This window comes from Triturus cristatus, chromosome 3_1, assembly GCF_964204655.1.
Source record: "Triturus cristatus chromosome 3_1, aTriCri1.1, whole genome shotgun sequence".
In the NCBI taxonomy this organism is placed as follows: Eukaryota; Metazoa; Chordata; class Amphibia; order Caudata; family Salamandridae; genus Triturus; species Triturus cristatus.
Window position 1 is genome coordinate 1056156331 of NC_140583.1, and position 23328 is coordinate 1056179658.

The 23328-nt window shown below is 42.9% G+C and overlaps 1 protein-coding gene across 1 annotated transcript in view; it reads left to right on the forward strand.

Moving 5' to 3' along the window:
• Positions 1-20558: 20558 nt before the first annotated feature.
• The window catches only part of LOC146861502 (nicotinamide N-methyltransferase-like), a 67783-nt gene continuing 65013 nt past the window's right edge, over positions 20559-23328 (forward strand). The window contains exon 1 of the mRNA XM_085645833.1: positions 20559-21036. Within this exon, the coding sequence (XP_085501959.1) occupies positions 20889-21036 (148 nt within the window). The 5' untranslated portion in view covers positions 20559-20888. The remainder of the gene's footprint in view (positions 21037-23328) is intronic.

The following is a 23328-nucleotide window of genomic DNA, read 5'->3' on the forward strand; positions in this document are numbered from 1 at the left end:
GCATTTAAAAAACCACAGAAATTCACTGAAAAAACAATAGGTTTTAGGGGTGTTATAGTTAGCTGGACATTTCACTCAAACAAAACCATTGAAATTCCTCCGATATAGTTAGTTGTACTAACTACATCTCGCGCACCCGCAATCCACTGCTGATGATGTCACATATTACATCATTCATGACATGGTCAGTGACATCACTGATGACATCTCAAATGACATCACTGATGACATCACTGATGACATCATCCAGAGAATGTGGTTTGGTTCGTTATTTAAATATGTATTATATATATAGCAATTTGCATTAAAGAATGAGTGGATATATAAATATAAATATCTGGAGGGAGGATTTAGTAGCAGTGTGATTGACTGTTTGCTTGACTAATTTATAGTGTCTCACTAAATATATTGGATAGTGACTAAACTGTGTGAATATCTGTATCACTTTGTCAGTTGTTGTGTAAACTGCTGCACTAGTTGGTTACTAGCTACGTGAAAGGGATGTATGACGTTACAACGCATACTTTTACAACGCATGCACTTACAACGCAATTTTTACAACGCAACATCCACTACAACGCATTCCATTACATCGCATGACACTACAACGCATTTTTAAAAACTACCTTTACAACGCATTCCATTACATCGCATACTACCTTTACAACGCATACCATTACAACGCATAATATTACATTGCATTTAAGGTAAGTATTGGATAGTATAGGGGTAAAAATTACTATTCTTACTCCAGGGGGTGCAACAGTAGGGTAAGTGTTGGATAGTATAGGGGTAAAAATTACTATTCTAACTCCAGGGGGTGCAACAGTAAGGTAATTGTTGGATAGTATAGGGGTAAAAATTACTATTCTTACTCCAGGGGGTGCAACAGTAGGGTAAGTGTTGGATAGTATAGGGGTAAAAATTACTATTCTTACTCCAGGGGGTGCAACAGTAGGGTAAGTGTTGGATAGTATAGGGGTAAAAATTACTATTCTAACTCCAGGGGGTGCAACAGTAGGGTAAGTGTTGGATAGTATAGGGGTAAAAATTACTATTCCAACTCCAGGGGGTGCAACAGTAGGGTAAGTGTTGGATAGTATAGGGGTAAAAATGACTATTCTAACTCCAGGGGGTGCAACAGTAGGGTAAGTGTTGGATAGTATAGGGGTAAAAATTACTATTCTTACTCCAGGGGGTGCAACAGTAGGGTAAGTGTTGGATAGTATAGGGGTACACATTACTATTCTAACTCCAGGGGGTGCAACAGTAGGGTAAGTGTTGGATAGTGTAGTGTAATATTATGCGTTGTAATGGTATGCGTTGTAAAGGTAGTATGCGATGTAATGGAATGCGTTGTAAAGGTAGTTTTTAAAAATGCGTAGTAGTGTCATGCGATGTAATGGAATGCGTTGTAGTGGATGTTGCGTTGTAAAAATTGCGTTGTAAGTGTAGTGCGTTGTAAAAGTTGCATTGTAAAGGTTGTTCCCCACGTGAAAGTCTATATTATTTATTGATTAGTTAACTGACTATTTGTATGGGAGAGTGAATGTGTGTGTGGTTCGGTGGGGGGTGTGTGACTGCCCAAAGATGTGTAAATAGTTGATTCAGTAGGTATATGAAGTTAAAACTACATGTTATAACAGTTGTTTGGGTGAGTGAATATCTTTATGGGTGTGGCGATGAGCAAATATATGTCTCAATGGTACATGTCCAACAAACTAGAAAAATAAAAGCCAGTGTATGTGTCAGTTGTTGTATATAAATAAATATACATAAGACACAGTGATTGTATGAGTGACAGTATGGATAACTGTATAGTTGTAATAGTGATTTTAAAACACACTAAGTATGAGCTATTATCTATATGAATAGATGAAGTGGTGTTTTTATAAGTGTATAGCTAAGTAAAAGTAAGTATGATCCATTGTTTGCATAAGTGAGTAAGATGACTTCATAAGTGATTAGGATGTGTGCTGGTGTGTAATGTCGATATAGGTGTATAAGTATATTTGATAGTGTTCTATTGATCATTGACAGCATGTGTGAGTGAATCTATAGGTAAGTGATTGATTAGATGTGTGTATATCTAGTAAGCACTGAGTGGCTGTTTAGAAGCTTGTATTGGTGTGTCAATGGTTTTAAATCTGGCACTCTCTATTTTACAGTGAGTGATGAAAGTTATACTAGTGTATGATGAGGTGTATCTGATTGTCACGTGGATGATGTCATCAGTGATGTCATCAGTGATGTCATTTGATATGTCATCAGTGATGTCACTGACCATGTCATGAATGATGTAATATCTGACATCATCAGCAGTGGATTGCAGGCGCGCAAGATATAGTTAGTACAACTAACTATATCGGAGGAATTTCAATGGTTTTGTTCGAGTGAAATGTCCAGCTAACTATAACACCCCTAAAACCTATTGTTTTTTCAGTGAATTTCTAAGGTTTTTTTAAATGCTAATTCCTAACTATATCAGGCCTGAAACCTATGGTTTTTTCAGTGAATTTCGCAGGTTTTTTAAATGCTAATTCCTAACTATATCAGGCCTGAAACCTATGTTTTTTTCAGTGAATTTCAAAGGTTTTGTAAGTGACAATTTTTCCTAACTATATCAGGCCTGAAACCTATGGTTTTTTCAGTGAATTTCAAAGGTTTTGTAAATGACAATTTTTAATGTATTAAGTGTTATACTGATTTTTTTGATACTGATTTACGACATTGTTTAAACTGTTTATTTTTAGATATTTTAGTTTTTTTAATTACATTATACATTACAATACAAAATATACTTTCTCAGAATGAATTAATTTAGTTTAAATACTTTGCAAATAGGCAATAGACTTTTAAGTACAGTAGTTACAGTTGTTGCAATGGGCAACACAATTTCAAACACAAAGCAACATTGAGCTCAATGTGAATTTCTAGTCAAATGAAATTAGTTACTTTATGGATTACTTTTCTAACCACAGGACTGGATGCTAGATTCAGTCCTTGGACATATCCTGTAAACCTTTGAGTAAAAGCTTTTTGGTTCTAGTAGTGATTTTTAAGGATTATTATTGTATTTTAAAAGTTGACACTTAGAACATTTTTCACATAGAATCACCAATGTTATCCTATGGCAGAAAATTCACTTAGCAGGTAAGTACTGTTATTGTTACTTTTTCTTACTCAGTGGTGGATCCTGGATCCAGCACAGGTGAATCTCCTGTAAACAGTTGAAAGAATGTGTTTAAGTCATACAGACGATTTTTTAGGAATATTTTTAGTTTGTGAAAATAGACACAGAAACTTTTCTGCTGAAAACCACACAATGGATTCCTATGGAAGGAAATACAAGTTACTGGTAAGTACGCTACACTTAGAATTACTTTTCAGGGTCAGTGCTGGTCTAAAAGATGCAGCACTGGGTTCTCTCCTGATAACAGGTGAGTAAATCGGAATTCGTAGTTCGGCTGATTTTAGAGGAATATTTGTACGTTTCAAAAATGGACACTTAGAAACTTTTCTGGTGAAAAATACACAATGGATTCCTATGGAAGGAAATACAAGTTACTGGTAAGTACGCTTAGAATTACTTTCCAGGGTCAGTGCTGGTCTAAAAGATGCAGCACTGGGTTCTCTCCTGATAACAGGTGAGTAAATCGGAATTCGTATTTCGGCTGATTTCAGTGGAATATTTGTACGTTTCAAAATTGGACTCTTAGAAACTTTTCTGGTGAAAACCACACAATGGATTCCTATGGAAGGAAATACAAGTTACTGGTAAGTACGCTTAGAATTACTTTCCAGGGTCAGTGCTGGGCTAAAAGATGCAGCCCTGGGTTCTCTCCTGATAACAGGTGAGTAAGTCGGAATTCGTAGTTCGGCTGATTTCAGAGGAATATTTGTATGTTTCAAAATTGGACACTCAAGAAACTTTTCTGGTGAAAACCACACAATGGATTCCTATGGAAGGAAATACAAGTTACTGGTAAGTACGCTTAGAATTACGTTCCAGGGTCAGTGCTGGGCTAAAAGATGCAGCACTGGGTTCTCTCCTGATAACAGGTGAGTAAATCGGAATTCGTAGTTCGGCTGATTTTAGAGGAATATTTGTACAATGGTGAAGGAAGGGGGCGGGGCCTGAGGTGACGTGTGCAAACACACCCTGTGGCGCATTTTAAGTTGGGGAATTAATTCCTCTTCAATCCTGCGGTCCCCTGGGGGCCAACTAGCCCACCATGTACCTCCAATATGCGCAAGGGAGCTGCGTTGCAGAGAGGTGTTCAGACGCTACGCCCCTTTTTACAGAACTCTGCAATGCAGCTCCGCGGCGCGTACTGGAGGTACCTGGTGGGCTAGTTGGCCCCTAGGGCACCTCTGGATGGAAGAGGAATTAATTCCCCAACTTAAAACACGCCACAGGGCGTGTTTGCACACATATCACCTCAGGCCCGCCCCCTACCTTCACCACTGTGCAAACGTGCCCCGTGGCACATTTTAAGTGGGGGGATTAAGTCCCCTTGAATCCTGAGGTCTCCTGGCGGCCAACTAGCTCACCAGGTACCTCCAGTAAGTGCCACAGAGCTGCGTTGCAGAGAGGTGTAAAAATGGGTGTGGCCTCATTTCACCTCTCTGCAACGCAGCCCCCTGGCGCATACTGGAGGTTCCTGGTGGGCTACTTGGCCCCCATGGGCCCCCAGTATTCAAGTGGAATTAGTTCCCCCTCTGGAGACGCGCCAGGGGGTGCGTTTGCAGAGTGGTGCAAGGAGGGGGCGTGGCATCCGCCCGATCCCGTCTTTTTTTTTTTTAGAAGGGGGGCTGTGTAGCCCCCTTCTTTTTTGAATTTTTTGGCCCTGGGGACTCCAATTTTTTTTTTTTTAAATCGGGAAGGGGGCAGTGTGGCCCCCCTCCCGTGACCAATTTCGTGCCCCGGGGACCCCATCCCCCGGGGCATGGCCAATTTGCTTCCTTATTTTTTTATTTGGAGGGGGGCTGCGTAGCCACTTCAAGGCCCCCGGGACCCCATCCCCCGGGGCTGGCCATTAAAAAAAAAAAAAATGTTAATTGGGGAGGGGCCACGTGGCTCCCCCCAGGCCACTGGTAGCCCCGGGGATCCCATCCCCCGGGACTGGCTCTCACCGTTGGGGACCGTGGGGGGGTCCCCAATCCCCCCACAGTCCCACCGGCTCCCCGCCTCCTGCTGGAGCCGGCATTGCTTTTCCACATGGAAAAGCAATCTGCTTTGATTCATTGAAGCGAGAGCAGGTTTCCCTGCTCTCGCTTCAATGAAGCAAAGCAGTTTGCAATGGCAAGGTGGGAGCCGCGAGGCTCCCACCCTGCCATTGCAAACAGCAATGTCCCGGGGGTGGGCAACCCGGGACACTGCAGGAGCCAGCCCTGGGGGTTGGCGGTCCCCAGGGCCAGTACAAGGCTCCAGGAAGGGGGACGCGTGGCCCCCCTCCAACATTATGAAGTTGCCCCGGGGGGGGTGGCGGTCCCCGGGGCTGGGGGGGCCAGAGAGCCCCCCCACACCAAATGTATTGAAGCCCCGGGGGGTGGCGGTCCCCGGCGCTGGGTGGGGCCTGAGAGACCCCCAACCCATTCTAAAGAAGCCCTGGGGGGTGGCGGTCCCCGGGGCAGTGTGGGGGGATTGGGACTCCCCACACTTATTTTTTCACTATGCCCCTGGGATTTGGCACCCCGGGGGCAAATTAGCATATTCAGCGTGGGAGCCCGCGCTGAATTTTTTTTTCTGTCGGGAGGATGCGCCTATTGGGCCTTGGGGGTCCCTGTGGGACCCCCTGAGCAGGCCTAGGATGTCAGGGGGTTTCTACCCTGCCCCCTTTTCGCGTTTTGCACCTTTTTTGGGGGGGTTTCTTGTGCTTCGGTTCTACCGAGGCACAAGACGGCTGCCAACACTTCCTGATTCAGAGTGTCAGCAGCCAATTAAAATTCAGCTCGTGATCGGGAGGGTGCGCGGATCCTCCGAGGCATTGATATATATGTACTTTTAACTCTAATTTTCTCAGGAACTACTGAACGGATTTACACTATTTAAGCAAAAGGCACAAGTCTGTACTGAGGGCTACCTCTTTGCCAAATTTGGTGAAATTCCGTTCAGCAGGCTGTTGCTGCGGCTAAAGATCCTATGAAAAAATGCATGGGGAAATGCATTTTGGGACCCCCCCTTTTTTCTCGGCCCCCACTTGACGAATCACCGTGAAACTTTCAGGATACTCTCTACTACTCACTCTCTACTACTCACTCTCTACTACTCTACTACTCTCTACTACTCTCTCTACTACTCACTCTTTACTACTCACTCTCTACTACTCACTCTCTACTACTCTCTACTACTCACTCGCTACTACTCTCTATTACTCACTCTACTACTCACTCTACTACTCACTCTGACAGACTGACACAGATTGACTAACACTGACTCACTGACACCGACTGACTGACTGACTGACACTGACTGACACTGATTGACTGACACTGACTGACTGACACTGACACACTGACACTGATTGACTGACACTGACTGACATTGACTGACTGACACTGACACTGACTGACTGACACTGACTGACTACTCTCTACTACTCTACTACTCACTCTCTACTACTCTCTCTCTACTACTCACTCTCTACTACTCACTCTCTACTGCTATCTACTACTCACTCTTTACTACTCTACTACTCTCTACTACTCACTCTCTACTACTCACTCTCTAGTACTCTCTACTACTCACTCTCTACTACTCACTCTCTACTACTCTCTACTATTCACTCTCTATTACTCACTCTCTACTACTCTCTCTCTACTACTCACTCTCTACTACTCACTTGCTACTACTCTCTACTACTCACTCTCTACTACTCACTTTCTACTACTCTCTACTACTCACTAATACTCTCTACTACTACTCTCTACTACTCACTCTCTACTACTCACTCTCTACTACACTCTACTCTCACTCTGCTACTCTCTACTACCCTACTACTCACTCTCTACGACTCTCTACTACTCTCTTCCTACTACTCACTCTCTACTACTCAGTCTACTACTCTCTACTACTCACTCTCTAATACTCACTCTCTACTATTCACTCTCTACTACTCACTCTCTACTACTCACTCTCTACTACTCACTCTCTAATACTCACTCTGTACTTCTCTGTACTACTCTCTCTCTACTATTCACTATCTACTAGTCACTCTCTACTACTCGCTCTCTACTACTCGCTCTCTACTGCTCTCAACTACTCACTCTCTACTACTCACTCTCTACTACTCACTATCTACTACTCTCTACTACTCACTCTCTACTACTCTCTACTACTCTCTATACTACTCACTCTCTACTACTCACTCTCTACTACTCACTCTCTACTACTCTACTACTCTCTACTACTCTCTCTACTACTCACTCTCTACTACTCTCTACTACTCTCTACTAATCTCTACCACTCACTCTCTACTACTCTACTACTCACTCTCCACTACTCTCTCTAGTACTCACTCTCTACTACTCACTATACTACTCTCTACTACTCACTCTCTACTACGCTCTCTCTGCTACTCACTCTCTACTACTCACTCTACTTCTCTCTACTACTCACTCTCTACTACTCTCTCTACTACTCTCTCTCTACTATTCACTCTACTACTCTCTCTCTACTTCTCACTCTCTACTACTCACTCTCTACTACTCTACTACTCTCTACTACTCACTCTCTACTACTCACTCTCTACTACTCTACTACTCTCTACTACTCACTCTCTACTACTCTCTACTACTCTCTACTAATCTCTACCACTCACTCTCTACTACTCTACTACTCACTCTCTACTACTCTCTCTAGTACTCACTCTCTACTACTCACTCTACTAGTCTCTACTACTCACTCTCTACTACGCTCTCTCTGCTACTCACTCTCTACTACTCACTCTACTACTCTCTACTACTCACTCTCTACTACTCTCTCTACTACTCTCTCTCTACTATTCACTCTACTACTCACTCTCTACTTCTCACTCTCTACTACTCACTCTCTACTACTCTACTACTCTCTCCTACTCAGAATTTTTTTATGAAATAGAAGGGGATTTGAGAAGTCAAAATGTGCCCTAATTTTTCTTTCTGCAGCATTAATCATAATTTCTGTGGCAAAATGAACCCCCTCATTTTGTGCCTTTGCAAATTAAATGTTTTAAATGTTACCACTTTATTCCAATCAAGATGGCTTCAGGTGTGCCATACTTTTGTCATAAGTAAGACTGTTAGCGCTCTAGTTTTTCTTTAGAACACTCTGGGACATTCTGTCATTGGGCTATACTAGGGCTACATCTGGGTGATATTTGTGCTACATTTGGGCTCTTTTGTCTCTGGTGGCCATTTTGGGAACATTAGTTGTTATGAAGTTTCCTAATTTCCTCATTTACTACAGTCTCCTGAGTAGGAAATACTTTCAGTTTTTTACTATGATTCCATCAAGAAGGCATTCAGATGTGTCACACATTTGCCATAAATTCGGAATGTCAGCACTCTAGTTGCTCATTAGATCACTGTAGTAACGCTATTGCTCACCAGGGAAGTCTGCTGCTGGTATTCAAAGTGCATGTTTCAGTCTGCATGTCAGAATTGTTTTATGAAATAGAAGAGGATTTAAGAAGTCAAAATGTGCCCTAATTTTTCTTTTTTCAGCACTAATCATACTTTCTATGGCAAAATGAACCCCCTCATTTTGTTCCTTTTTAAATTAAATGTATAAGAGTTGCCACTTTATTCCAATCAAGATGGCTTCAGGTGTGCCATATGTTTGTCATAAGTAGGACTGTTTGCGCTCTAGTTGTTCTTTAGAACACTCTGGGAAGCTGCAGTAGAACACAAAGGAATCAACTGACAGTCTCTGCCCTTGTTGGATGTGCATGTTTTAGTAGAGAGTAGTGGAGTAGTAGAGAGTGAGTAGTACAGTGAGTAGTAGAGAGTAGTAGAGAGTGAGTAGTAGAGTAAGTAGTAGAGAGTAGTAGAGAGCAAGTAGTAGAGAGCAAGTAGTAGAGTGTGTAGTAGAGAGTGAGTAGTAGAGAGTGAGTAGTAGAGAGTAGTAGAGAGTGAGAAGTAGAGAGAGTAGTAGAGAGTAGTAGAGTAGTAGTGAGTGAGTAAAAGAGTGAGTAGTAGAGAGTAGTTGAGAGAGAGTAGTAGAGAGTGAGTAGTGGAGAGTGAGCAGTAGAGAGTGAGTAGCAGAGAGAGTAGTAGAGAGTGAGTAGTAGAGTGAGTAGTAGAGAGTGAGTACTAGAGAGAATAGTAGAGAGTGAGTAGTAGAGTAGTAGAGAGTGAGTGGTAGAGATTAGTAGAAATTAGTAGAGAGTAGTAGAGAGTGAGTAGTAGAGAGAGTAGTAGAGAGTAGTAGAGAAGTAGAGAGTGAGTAGTAGAGAGTGAGTAGTAGAGAATGAGTAGTATAGCGAGTAGTAGAGAGTAGTAGAGAGTGAGTAGTAGAGTGAGTTGTAGAGAGTGAGTAGTAGAGAGAGTAGTAGAGAGTAGTAGAGAGTGAGTAGTAGAGAGTAGTAGAGAGTGAGTAGCAGAGAGTGAGTAGTGGAGAGTGAGCAGTAGAGAGCAGTAGAGAGCGAGTAGTAGAGAGCGAGTTGTAGAGAGTGACTAGTAGAGAGTGAATAGTAGAGAGAGAGTAGTAGAGAGTAGTAGAGAGCGAGTATTAGAGTGTGAGTAGTAGAGAGTGAGTAGTAGAGAGTGAATAGTAGAGAGTGAGTAGTAGATAGTGAGTAGTAGAGAGTAGTAGACTGAGTAGTAGAGAGTGAGTAGGAGGAATAGAGTAGTAGAGAGTAGTAGAGAGTGAGTAGTAGGGTAGTAGAGAGTAGTACAGTGAGTAGTAGAGTGTAGTAGAGAGTGAGTAGTAGAGAGTGAGTAGTAGAGAGTAGTAGTAGTGAGTAGTAGAGAGTAGTAGAGAGTGAGTAGTAGAGAGTGAGTAGTAGAGAGTAGTAGCAAGTGAGTAGTAGAGAGTGAGTAGTAGAGAGAGAGTAGTAGAGAGTGAGTAATAGTTAGTGAATAGTAGAGGGTAGTAGAGAGTGAGTAGTAGAGAGTGAGTAGTAGAGAGTAGTAGAGAGTGAGTAGTAGAGAGTGAATAGTAGAGAGTAGTAGAGTAGTAAAGAGTGAGTAGTAGAGAGTAGTAGAGAGTGAGTAGTAGAGAGTGAGTAGTATAGAGAGAGTAGTAGAGAGTGAGTAGTAGAGTAGTAGAGAGTAGTTAGTCAGTGTCAGTCAGTCAGTGTCAGTCAGTCAGTGTCAGTCAATCAGTGTCAGTCAATCAGTGTCAGTCAGTGTCAGTCAGTCAGTCAGTCGGTGTCAGTGAGTCAGTGTCAGTCAATCAGTGTCAGTCTTTGTCATCAGTCAGTGTCAGTCAATCAGTGCCAGTGTCAGTCAGTGTCAGTCAATCAGTTTCAGTCAGTGGCAATCTGTCAGTGTCAGTCAGTCAGTGTCAGTCAGTCAGTGTCAGCTAGAGCAGCTCTGCTGACCTGGTTCTCTGGCTCTAGAGCAGCTCTGCTGACCTGGTTCTCTCCCTCTAAAGCAGCTCTGCTGACCTGGTTTCTCTGGCTCTACAGTAGGTCAGCTGACCTTGTTCTCTGGCTCTAAAGCAGCTTTGCTGACCTGGTTCTTAGGCTACAGAGCAGCTCTGCTGATCTGGTTCTCTGGCTCTACAACAGCTCTGCTGACCTGGTTCTCTGGCTCTAAAGCAGCTCTGCTGACCCGGTTCTATGGCTCTAAAGCAGTTCTGCTGACATGGTTCTCTGGCTCTAGAGCAGCTCTGCTGACCTGGTTCTCTCCCTCTAGAGCAGCTCTGCTGACCTGGTTTCTCTGGCTCTACAGCAGGTCTGCTGGCCCGGTTCTATGGCTCTAAAGCAGCTCTGCTGGCCTGGTTCTCTCCCTCTAAAGCAGCTCTGCTGACCTGGTTTCTCTGGCTCTACAGCAGCTCTGCTGACCTGGTTCTCTGGCTCTAGAACAGATCTGATGACCTAGTTCTTAGGCTGTAGAGCAGCTCTGCTGACCTGGTTCTCTGGCTCTAAAGCAGCTCTGCTGACCAGGTTCTATGGCTCTAAAGCAGTTCTGCTGACCTGGTTCTCTGGCTCTAGAGCAGCTCTGCTGACCTGGTCCCTTGGCTCTAAAGCAGCTCTGCTGACCTTGTTCTCTCCCTCTAAAGCAGCTCTACTGACCTGGTTTCTCTGGCTCTACAGCAGCTCTGCTGACCTGGTTCTCTGGCTCTAGAGCAGCTCTGGTGACCTGGTTTCTCTGGCTCTACAGCAGCTCTGCTGACCTGGTTCTTGGCACCTAGAGCAGCCCTGCTGACCTGGGTCTCTGCACTCACGATGCACGCACCCGACTTCGCGAAAATCTATTTAAAAATAATATTTTTATTATAAGTACAAATATGTTATTTTTATGACTATCTTAGATAATCTCTTGCCTTAATATGTATATTAAAGACACATACATATCATTTTGGAACATACTTTTTTTTGCGGGAGTCGCGCACCCAGCGCTCCCCAGCACGTATATCACGTCACGCGGGGCCAGCCACCGCGCAAGCATCTTGTACCGTAATGCGCATGTGTTGCTAATGCGCGGGAGCAGGAGTCGCGGACTGGTCGCATATCAATCGCGCACATCAAGTAATATTAAATGTATTTGATGTAACTGAAAAACACGCAGTCGTCGCACACCGTACGCCGATCCTTCACGACTTTTCTAAAATAGCGGCTAGAATCTGCGCACCCACCGTGATGTGTACGCTTTGAGTGCGTGACTCTGAAAAAAAAATGGCTTTTTTTTTTTAATAAAGAAAATAATAGAAATATATTTTTAAAAAATGAAAACAAAAATATTAATCAATATTTCAGTTTGAATTATTTTTTTTTCTCCAATTTTCAGAAAAATATATAATGTTATTTAATGAATAAAATATTTAGGAATAAACAGTTACAAAACTGTAGAAAATCAGTACAAAAAATAGGTATAACTACTATCACACTTAAAAACTTAGCATTTAAAAAACATTTGAAATTCACTGAAAAAAACCATAGGTTTCAGAGACGTTATAGTTAGAAATTAGCATTTAAAAAAGCTTTGAAATTCACTGAAAAAAACTTTGGTTTCAGAGACGTTATAGTTAGAAATTAGCATTTAAAAAACCTTAGAAATTCACAGAAAAAATCATAGGTTTCAGGGGTGTTATAGTTAGCTGGCCATTTCACTCGTACAAAACCATAGAAATTCCTCCGTTATAGTTAGTTCTGCTAACTATAACTCGCGTGTCTGCAATGCACTGCTGATGATGTCACATATTGCATCATTCATGACATGGTCAGTGACATCACTGATGGCATCACTGATGACATCTCAAATGACATCACTGATGACATCATCCAGTGAATGTGGTTTAGTTTTTCGGAAAATGATACTGTGCTGACATATCCGTAATTTAGATGTCAGGTCGGGCTAGGATACGCCCCTCATAGTGCCTTGAACAACTCAAAGGCGTGGGTTGCCTACCATGCATTTGGCAGCCCATGCCGTCGAGTTGTTCAAAGCACTATGAGGGGCCTATCATAGCCTGACCTGACATCTAAATTACGGATGTGTCAGCACAGTATCTTTTCCGAAAAATATCTGTATTCCAGAATATTTAACGGAAGGAATCGAACAGAGTGCACAGGGACAAATTCAGCTTCGTCTTTGCCTATGAGCTCCTAATTATCAACACGCTTAGGACAGTTATCAGACTTCCTATATCCTGCAGATAAGAATACTTAGGTTTGAAGTCACGAACGTTCTGATCAACATGTTAGGTCGACTTCTACAATCATAAAGTGGGAAACGATTCTCATACTCTGTAGGATAAGTGCGAAAGACACCGTTGAGTTCCACATATCAATATTTTCCTCCGATACATATGAGGAAGCAAGATCGGTTGTTATTACAAGCAACAATTTATTGCTTTGAGAGCCATGAGAAAGTCACTGGATGTGACGAAACACGTGTCGGCTGTTCTCGTGCATCTGAATCAAGACTGTATATCTGTGAATTTTTTGTACAATACTTTCCCATTTGTATGCTTCCTGCAAAATGGGTCTTTACAGTCTTGTTTGAAACTACTATGTTTTAAAAAAATGTTTTATGACTCAAAGTAAAGGAAGATTTTTTGCATAAATTCATCTTCATTGTTTGCCAGTGATATATCAAATATACGATTGTGCCAATTTAAGGTATCAAGGTTTTACATTAGAAGAGGTCTAATTTTTGAGTGCCGGGGTATAACGATACAACTCTGCATTACAAAGTGACTATTTTTAGTACCTGTGCTTTCATATACCCAAGGTAGTATGGTATATTCTTTACCCTTAGTGGCACCATCACTATCTCTTTCATTGCTTAACACAATTGTAAGAGTCACATTTATTTATGATTGCCCAGTCTGACTATATATCTTTCTGATGTGCGACCCGTCAGACACTACTAGCGCCTGTTTGTATGATAATACAAGACTTTGTCACTGTCAGTGTGCCATTAAAGACTTGACAAAACGCTATTGAAATGGCATACTTTGATCCAAAGCTTCATACTGAGGTTGTTGTTGATGCTAGCACAGTCAGGTTAGGCACCATCCTTGCACAGCACAGCAGACTGCCAAATGCTCAAAGACGAATTGTGGCATATGCAAGTTGAAGTTTGCTTCAAACCGAACATGCTTATTAACAACCTGAGAAAGAAAGCTTAGCAATGGTGTAGGCTTGTGAACATTTGCATGTATTCTTCTATGGGAAGCCTTTCATTCTTGTGATGGATCGTTAAGCATTGTTGACGATCTTTGGCAATCCAAAGGCAAAAATGCCTCTGCGCATTGAACAATGGAGACTACAATTGCAAGAATACAATCACCCCATCATGCATCATCCAGGGGAAGATCAGAACCATGCTGGCTGCTTCTCACGAGTGGCTCTACAGTGCCTTGGCACCAATTCTTAGACAGCTGAAGCCTAGATAGATTTAAAAGTGAAATCAAGCAACCCAGCTCCCATTTTGTTTGAACAAATTGTCACTGCCATGAGTCAAGATCATGACATGCTAAAACTGAAAGACATTGTCTTGGTTCCAGCACTCTCGACCTCTTACCAGTAACAAATGTGTAAAAATGGCCAAGATGAACTGTCCATTACTCCAGAAGGTATTATGCAAAGAGCTTCGAGAATTCACAGATTTTCTCAGTCTTCGTTATGTGAAGAATCAGAGGAGCACACATCTTTGGCCACAGGCCTTGTCAAACGTTTCGTGAAAAGCTTGACCTTAAGACTGTCTTAAATTCAACTCTTTGAGCTTACCATTCAACATCTCACTAGACCACACACAAAAGCCCTGCAACCCTGATGTACTGGAGCATAATGATGATCAAGTTAAATCAATGGACCGACGGAAGATCACACATTGAGGAAGAGACCGGCATGAAAGACTTGGATTGTATGAGCAATATGCAGGCCTATGCAGACAAGTGTCAAAATGCCAAAGACATTACGTTCCCTAGAGAGTTGAGGTGCTTGTTCGTCAACAGAAAAAATGGAAGTCTGATGCTCTTTTCGATGCTCTACCATTTCATGTTTTATCCAGGTAAGGATGCATGGTGAATGCCCAACATCCTGGGAAGTCCATTACACAAAGTTTCTTGCATTTATGACATGTGGCTCATCACTCGTCAGGCTCTGATGATAATGTAGAGACTGGGTCTGAAAGGACAAGTGAAGACCCGAATACTGCAGCTGTTTCTACATAACCAATGCCGATCATGGACACTTCTACTGCCCGTACCTAGTTTCCGAATATCTTTTATTTATCAGAGGGTGAGATTTCGTGTGTGTGAGTTTCTAATGAAGGACCCCTTGTGTCTCCTGAGGTACGCCGTAGAATTGTGGTGTACGCATTTAGGGCGTAGTTAAGTGACTGCAGTTGAGAAGATTGTTTCCGCGGTTGCATGCAGAATATTAAAGATGTGTTATACTAAGCTCCGTGTCTGGCTTAGTCATTGTAAAGTACCCGGGCTGTGGGGAAAGCTACACAGATAGTCCATGTGACTAATTGGTGACTCTTTGTCTGCCCACCATCTGAAGGTTGGATCCACATGGGCATTCCTTTCAAGCGTTTCAATATAATGTATGCAATCTACTACATGAAAATCAGAATGCTGCTGACAGATAGATGGAAAGATGACTCCTGGACTTGATGATTCATCGTCCCTTGGAAAACGACAGGGAGGGGACTGATTTTCATTCTCCCTTGAACTTCCACTTCTTGAATCAATTTGTCGGTCTAACAGAACTGGTTTGCAGCACCTCAAAGGAAAAGAGATAACTCATTACATACACAACAGAATCCACTGATCAGAATCATCCTGGATGATAAACTAATGATGACTAAACAGGTGAATGCTGTAACCTCTTCCTGATACTAAGAATGCTCTGCAAGAATTTGAAGTGGCTCAAGATCTTCAAGTGACTCCCAACCAATACGAGATGCATGGTGACGAAGGTCCTCATAACCAGCAGACAGGAATACAGCGATGCAGTCTATACCGGCAGCTCCTACCAATTCATTCAAAGACTCCGGACAACCCAGATCATCACTGCACACACACCACTCCCCACCTCACAGAAATGCAATGACTACCCGTCCAGAAATGCTGCCAATTGAAGCACCTTATTCAAGTCTAGAAAGCCCTGCCTACCTCAACCACCGCCTTCACTTCTACCATCCAACCAGACAACTACGCTCAGCCTCTTCCTCCTTCACTCATATCCCTCTGATTTACAGCAGCAAAACTGGAGGCCGATTCTTCTCCCACATCACTACCACATCCTGGAATGAGCATCCACTACACTTCAGGACCTACAGCGCTCTACTCAACTTCCACAAAAAAATGAAGACCTGGATGTTCATTCGGAGCTCCACTCGGCCTACAGTCCTGTTCCAAAGGCTGGATACCCTCACAGATGATAAGTTGTGCTCTACAAATCGACAACATAACATAACATGCCATAACATAACTGCTTTAGATTTATTCCACTGAAGTTTGCGGCAGAAGGAGGGTGGTATTGCTTTTCTTTCTTTCTGTGAAATCCTACAAGGTGAACTTTGTTGTGCAGACTCTTGAGTTACCGAGATCCCAGGTCAAGTCAGTTGGGTCTGGACTCTGCTATTGTCAGTGTCTTGGTGGTGTTCTCCTTTCTATAAAGAATCTTGGAACTTTTTCAGTTTGTCAGATTATTTCTTGAAGGGAGAACAAAACAGAGGGTCCTAAATACAACAGGATTTGCTGCTTAAAATAAAACCATCAGGTCCTGGCAGAATGGTATGTTTGTCTGTGGTCCTGAAACAGGTTGAGATGCTTTTCTCCCACAGGATCCTGTGCCTGGTTTTTAAAGAACTATTCATGAGAAACCGTGACCTTGGGATCATCAACTAAGGCGTTATATTTACTTTCAACATAATCTTTCAAAACATGGACACCTTCTGTAATTGGGTAAAATGGTGTTTTCAGGACATAAGTCATTTTCCTAAAACGTGAACTGCTCTAAAAGATGTTTCTAGGGTATTTTTCTTGGTTTCAGGAAAAAGTCATTTTTACCCTCAGTGTTTCCTTTTCAAAAGGCCATCGGAGTTACAGTTGTACTGAAAGTCACACGAAAGATGATGCTTGAAATGGAAATTAATTTTGAATCCTGCTGTAACCTTTATTCATCACTACATCATATTTCTCTCATTGTTGTGCTATTCGGACCAATAAAGGAATCTTTATTTAACTAAATTCTTTTAGGCCTTTTATCATGCTTATTTCATAACTTTAATATTGTGTTTATACGACATGGCAGGACAGGATGTATAAGGCCAAGGTTACATTTGGGATTCGTTACAGAAATATGCTTTACTTTTAGGAGCTGGATTGTCTAAGTTTGTGGAAGTTCTGCCACTGATCTAACCATTGTCAACCATACAAGGTTAACACGCTAGCTTCTTACAGCCGGCAAGTGAGGAATTATGATTTGTTGGTGTATATTTTTCTAACCTGTATGATATTTAAGGTACTGCAAATTTCATGTGACCATACTATACTTAGACTGAATTTAAAATTAAAACCTCTGCTACTTTGTATGTGTGATGTACAGTGCAGCATCCATACAAAAGGCCCGATTCCGATCTCGTTCAGAATACATTCTGACCGAATCCGTTCTGGAATGCTTTCCGGACGACCTGGATTGAGGGAGTCCGACAGGGTGATTTGGATGCATCCGGATGCTTCTAGATACGATTCGGTCGGATTCCCATTGACTTCAATGGGAGCCTGTGTTCCAAACGAGAACACAAGCCCCCATTGTAGAAAGGGGTGGTTGAGGAAAACCTTGCACACTGTGGCGGGCACCTCATAGTGCCTACCACACTGTGCATGGTTTAAACGGGTGTCCCTCGAGTACCCCCACGGGCCTGATTCGGAAGGCCCCAGTAGAGGGGGGCCTGCATTGGGCCCCCAAAGAAAGATTCCGCAGCCGATTAGTTTAGGAGAAACTGAATCAGAACGGCTGTCCGAATTAGTCATCATACTCGCTCTTAGAGCTGTATGATTCAGCTCTGAAAGACGCGACCTGCCCGACTGCCTTTCAGAATTGATTTGGACAGCCCTATCGGTTTCCAGGCATCGTAGTTGGTCATTGGGAAGTGGGTACGATTCGGTTGGAAACAAGGGTTCCGGATCGTATTTGGCAAACCGAAATCCGATTCAGAGCCCTTCCGAACAACATCAGAATTGACCCCAAAGTGTGAAAAGAAAGGAGAAATGAAAGTATTTCTTCTTTTAACGTCTGTTTTAAGTGGTGTTACTTTTTGGCGCAAAACCATGCCTACTATTGTTAGTAGTTAGGGTTTTGCATCAAAAAACATGGGTGGTAGCATGGGAATGCCCTTGTACCATCCATGGATCACCCTCTTGTGGAGAAGTGTGGCTCAATGATTAGAGCGGCAGACCCTGATGCAGAGGTCTAGCCTGGGACCAGCGTTCAATTCCCCGCCTCGGCGGGTCTTGGGCTCAAAAATTCCACGGACCTGTTAATTCTCGCCTCGGTGCCATTCCAATCATGGAGTCCCACTCTGCAACTCTGGGCAATAGCTTGCTTTATCACCACAACGGCCCCCACAACGCTAAGGATGCCTGGCCTCCACCTTGGGGGTGCCCAGGAGTGGATGCCTCACAGGGAAAACCAGGATGGGTTCCACAGTGGTATTCGTACAAGTGCCTTGAGACCCTTGCAGGTGAGTAGTGCGCTATACAAGTATCAATTTCCATTTACATATACGCTCTTGACACACCCTGGATGCAGAGTAACTCAAAGCAGCACTTGGCTCTGGTTTGCGTTAAAATTACTTACAAACAAATACAAATTTGCATATTTTGCTTCGGATCTGTGTTAAAAAGTAATGCAAACCTGCGGAAAATCTTTCTAAATCTGGGCCTTTATTTCACGTACTTATGCAGGTAAATAAACAATGTAACAAAAGAGAGGGGTGCACAAGCCAAGGGGACGGAGCACCATATTAAGCAGGAAAATAAAATATCCCCTTGGGAAATCAAAGTTTTACAGTCATGTTCTACAAACAAGCACTATTCTGCTCCACCACACCGCAGCCTTTTCAAGGAAAACCAGTACCACAACAATATATTCTGGTACTCGTTTTGCTTGAAACTTCTGCGGTCTGGTGTAAGTTTGAGTGGTGCTTGAATAAGTGTTTGTAGAACAGGATTGTAAAACTTTGATTTCCCAAGGGGATATTTTATTTTACTGGTAAATAACCAATTCCATCTAACACATGGAGTGACATTATAGTATATTAATTCGAACGCAAGATATCCTGAACTCTCGTGTTTGAAGTGTTTCTCATGTGATAATGAAGACGCGGATGCTCAGAGATGGCGCATGAGATTAGACCGTGGGTGGCAGGTAGAAGTCACATGAAAGCTCGTCTGGTTTTGGAGTAGAAGGGCCAAGAGAATCACGAGCCGAGCCAGAGCCCGTCTTTTGACTCGAGCCTAGCCCAATTGCCCAGTAGCTCGCCCACCTCTGATACGTATACACCAAACTGTTGTGCTTCTTTCGACTTTCCAATCTTTGAACTTTCACACTTTTAGCACATATCATTTTATGTTATGAATGCTTTGTTATACTGTATTAATGCCCAATGCTTTACTTGCAGCAAGCTCAGGCCCTTCTCTCTGTGAAGGAGAGGATACATTCATGAAGTCTCAGTTATTTCCCCTCCATAAAACCAAAGAAGGCAAATGTCAAATAGGGATTCCTGGTGATTTATTAGCTCCAAGTTAAAATTTTCTTTAGTAGTTTGGTCACCATGAATGAAGGAAGGCACCCTACCATGCTGCATGTGTGTCCCATTTTACCCATAAATTGAGAACCATTTTATTCGCAATGTAACACAGGACCACACATTTACGAAAAGGCCTGGAAGGATGCTCGTCCTGGGAGGGTTCTCTCTCTCTCACTTTTTATTAGGTCTCGCCTGACCCAGCGCATGCCTGGGCTGACCCCGGGCAATGATCAGGCCAAAACAGGTCAGTCTGTGCCTGTATAAGATCTGATTGGGCCATGCCTCTATGCTTTTATTTTTAGGTCTCGCCTGACCCAGCGCATGCGCTTGTCTGGCGAGACTTATTGAGAGGGCTCCAAAAAGTGCTACCAGGCCAGCCTAGAGCTACAGTGCATGTGCGCGGGCGCTCGCGCCGCTCTTTACCGCGATTACTTTCACTTTCGCGGCCACACGGCTGCTTTGATGTTTGATCGTGATCGCGATCACTTTCACTTTCGCGGCCGCTTGGCATAGCCAATAGGTCTCGCTTTTGAGACCTTATAAGTATTTAGTTATGCAACTGTTGCATTGCTAAACACTTATAAGGTCCCAAAGGCGAGACCTATTGGCTATGCCAATGCTTGTTTTTTAGTTGCATATAGCGCTAACTCGACCCGAGGGTATCAGAGTGCTTTACAAGAGCACCATTTATTTGTTGCTCTCACTCATTTAGTAGTAGAATCATTGATAAAAACTCCTGCCATTCTAGTGAATTGGAATTGTCACCACTGACCGACACCCCATCTTGAAACTAGCAGCACCACTGCTCATAACTGATCTAAATATTGACTAAAGTGAGATTGGGACCCTGTCTACACCAACTGGCCTCTAACATCTTCCCTGACCTCTCTGGCGGGTAGACTCTGGCACATCATCAGAGCTCTGAGGTAACTAAATGTGAGTTGCAGTGCTCTATCAAGCACCTTTACTATTAAATAATCATATAAAACATCCCTATTGCAAAAAGTATCTCAAAATGTGTTTTTCCCTCGTCATCATTTGCGAAAATGGAAGGCCTGTCCTCGAACAGTATGCAGAAGACGCGTTTTTTAGCCCTCCCATATTCTGTACATCTCAGGGCACCTCGTATAGACTTCTCTGAAGCAATAAACTAAAATCAAACACCAGACGAGGAGACTGCACTGAGCCGGTAAACAGTGCAGCTGAAAATACACAATGAATATGCATGCAAATCACTGATGAGCAATGCCAGCAGGTGCCCGAGACAACAATGAAGGAAGGTGACTCACATACAATGAAAAAAACAGGGATGTACTGCCGACGTGAAGAATAAAAGGTGTGTGCACATGACATATAAACCCCTAGAACATCCCACCGGAGCATCTTAGCTTTGGCATCTTCACTTTGGAGGAAGATTGTTTGTTAGATCGTCACAGAATTACAACACACCATTTACATCTGTAAAGATGGCATCAGGACTGTCTGTGATGGAACTTCATGATAAATATTTTGATCCAAAAACCATTCTTTCAAAATATTTCGAGTCGGAAGCTGAGTTTAAGCAAGATATAGTCAGGGTGCGAGCTGAGCGCTTAGCCAGGTTCTTCAGTTCGGGTAAGTGCAGACTTTTTCACATTTTTACTGCTTGTGATCAATGATATGATGTGTACAGCAAATACCTACACTTTTTGAAATAAAATGATCAGTATTGAAAAATATGTTAACCCCGTAAATGCTGGGCCTCCCCCCCCCCCCAGTGCTGACCCCTTTTTTGGCAATTTGGGATAGTTTGAAGTTAGGCCCCTGTAACATTTTGTCCACATAAGGTATTCACGTCAAATTTGCATCCTTTTCTTCCAACCTCCTGTGGATTCTAAAAGTACCAAGGGTTTGGGGATTCCCCTGGAGGCGACCCAGAAATTAGCCAATATAGAGCTACATTTTGGGGTTTTGTTGAAAAATTGGAAACAAGTGCTGAAGAAGAAAGCGTCTGTATTTTTCCCTGCAAATGGTATCAATAAAGCATTTATGGTGATAGAATCACCATTTTCCCAGCTTTCTGGAACAGGCAGACTGTTGTTAGAAAATCAAAGTTTTCTACACAGTTTTGGCATTTTAGTGGAATATAGCTCGATTTTATATGCTTTAAACCTCATTTCAGTTAGTGCTCGAAACTGATGTAAAACCAATAATGGATCCCAGAAAGCTATACATTACTTAAATGTTGACAACATTCTAAATTCAGCAAGGGGTCATTTGTGTAGATCCTTCAAGGTTTTCCTATAGAAAGTAACAGTTCAAATTAAAACATATTGAAAATAATTTGCAAAAATCTGCTATTTGTGTCTGCGTTTTCACGTATAACCTCTTCTAAGTATGACAGATTTTTACAAGCAATATACCGTTATGTCCACTGGAGCCTTATGGTTGCAGGGGTATGTAGGACTTGTAGGTTCACCAAGAATCTGAAGTGCCCAGAGTCAATAACTGAGCTGCACCTTGCTATGCTTTTTCATTGTGTACAGGGTATACAGCAACTCACTTGGTAAAATACAAAGTGTGACAAATAGGTATCAAGGAAAACTATGTATTTCTGAAATGGGAACAACATATGGAGTTTATAAGCAGTGTTTATTTGCACAACTCCATATATGTGGGTACCTATACCAGCATTTGAATTAGGGGGCATTTTTTAAAACAAATTATTTTTTACACACTGTGTTACATTTGGAAGGGATAAATGCATAGAAAGTCAATTGGCAAAAGTACTTGTTCTACTATTCTGTGTTTCTCAAAGTCTCCCGGTAAAATTGGTACCTCCCTTGTGTGGGTAGGCATAGTGCCCACGACAAGACAGGGCCAGTGGCTTAACGAAACTTGAGGGGGCCCCCCTGCAAGGTACAAGGAGGGTGCCCCCCTATTCTCTGCGCCAGTCAAGAGCTCTCAGGCGAGCGACCCACCATACTGCAGGGGCTCACCCCGGCCATAAAAAAAGGATTCTTGTTCCTCCATTGGTCACATCCAGCCTCTTATCGGGCAATTTACATACATCAGTGAAAACTGCTGCTGCGCCCTCCGGCAAAGTTACATAACACTGCCTACAGCCGACCCGCCAAACACATCCACCTACTTGATGGCCCACCTCCAAGCGAAGCCCGATCAGTAAACCACCTCCAAACACAGACCACTGCCATCGTGCCTGCGACTAATGCATCCATTACACTCTACTCTCACCCCTATGAAACCGGCAGTTATGCTTTTCTGCCCACCTTTAAAACCACCCCTCGGATGTCACTGCGATCCCGTGACCGCCGCCCACTGCACCCCTGTCCATCACTGACAGAAAGACTGATGGCCGGTCCCCATCTAACCACTGCCTACCTGTACAGACAGAGACTTCCAGCTGCTGCCCTCCTCAATGCCACCATGGTAGTTTAAAACATGTTAAACAATCTCTTCAACTGACCACCCCAAGACAATTCTTCGTGGCAGCCTCTGTGGCACAAAAGTCATTCTTGCTACTTTTCATCCTCTGCATAATGCAAACAATAATATTAAATGTACAAAGGGTCCGATTTCTTTCCTCACGCCAATATTAATTTACACTATGTACTCCACTAAACCATGCCTCCTGTCAAAGGCAAACCTGATCTCATGTGTAGCACCAGTCATCAAGTACCCCAAGGACAAACACCAGAGAGAATGCCTGATTCATGTAATATAACCTACAGTGACACCGTACCATTTCCCCACTCACTGTCAGCCCAGCGAAGCCTGCAACCGCACAGTAGCCATCAATACTGGCAATATCTGAAGTGCATTTCCACTTCATTTCATTGGCAGCTCCTGACTCATTTACCTATGCCTTCTGGGCGGCATCTACCACAGCATTCTTTGTTTCCCTTA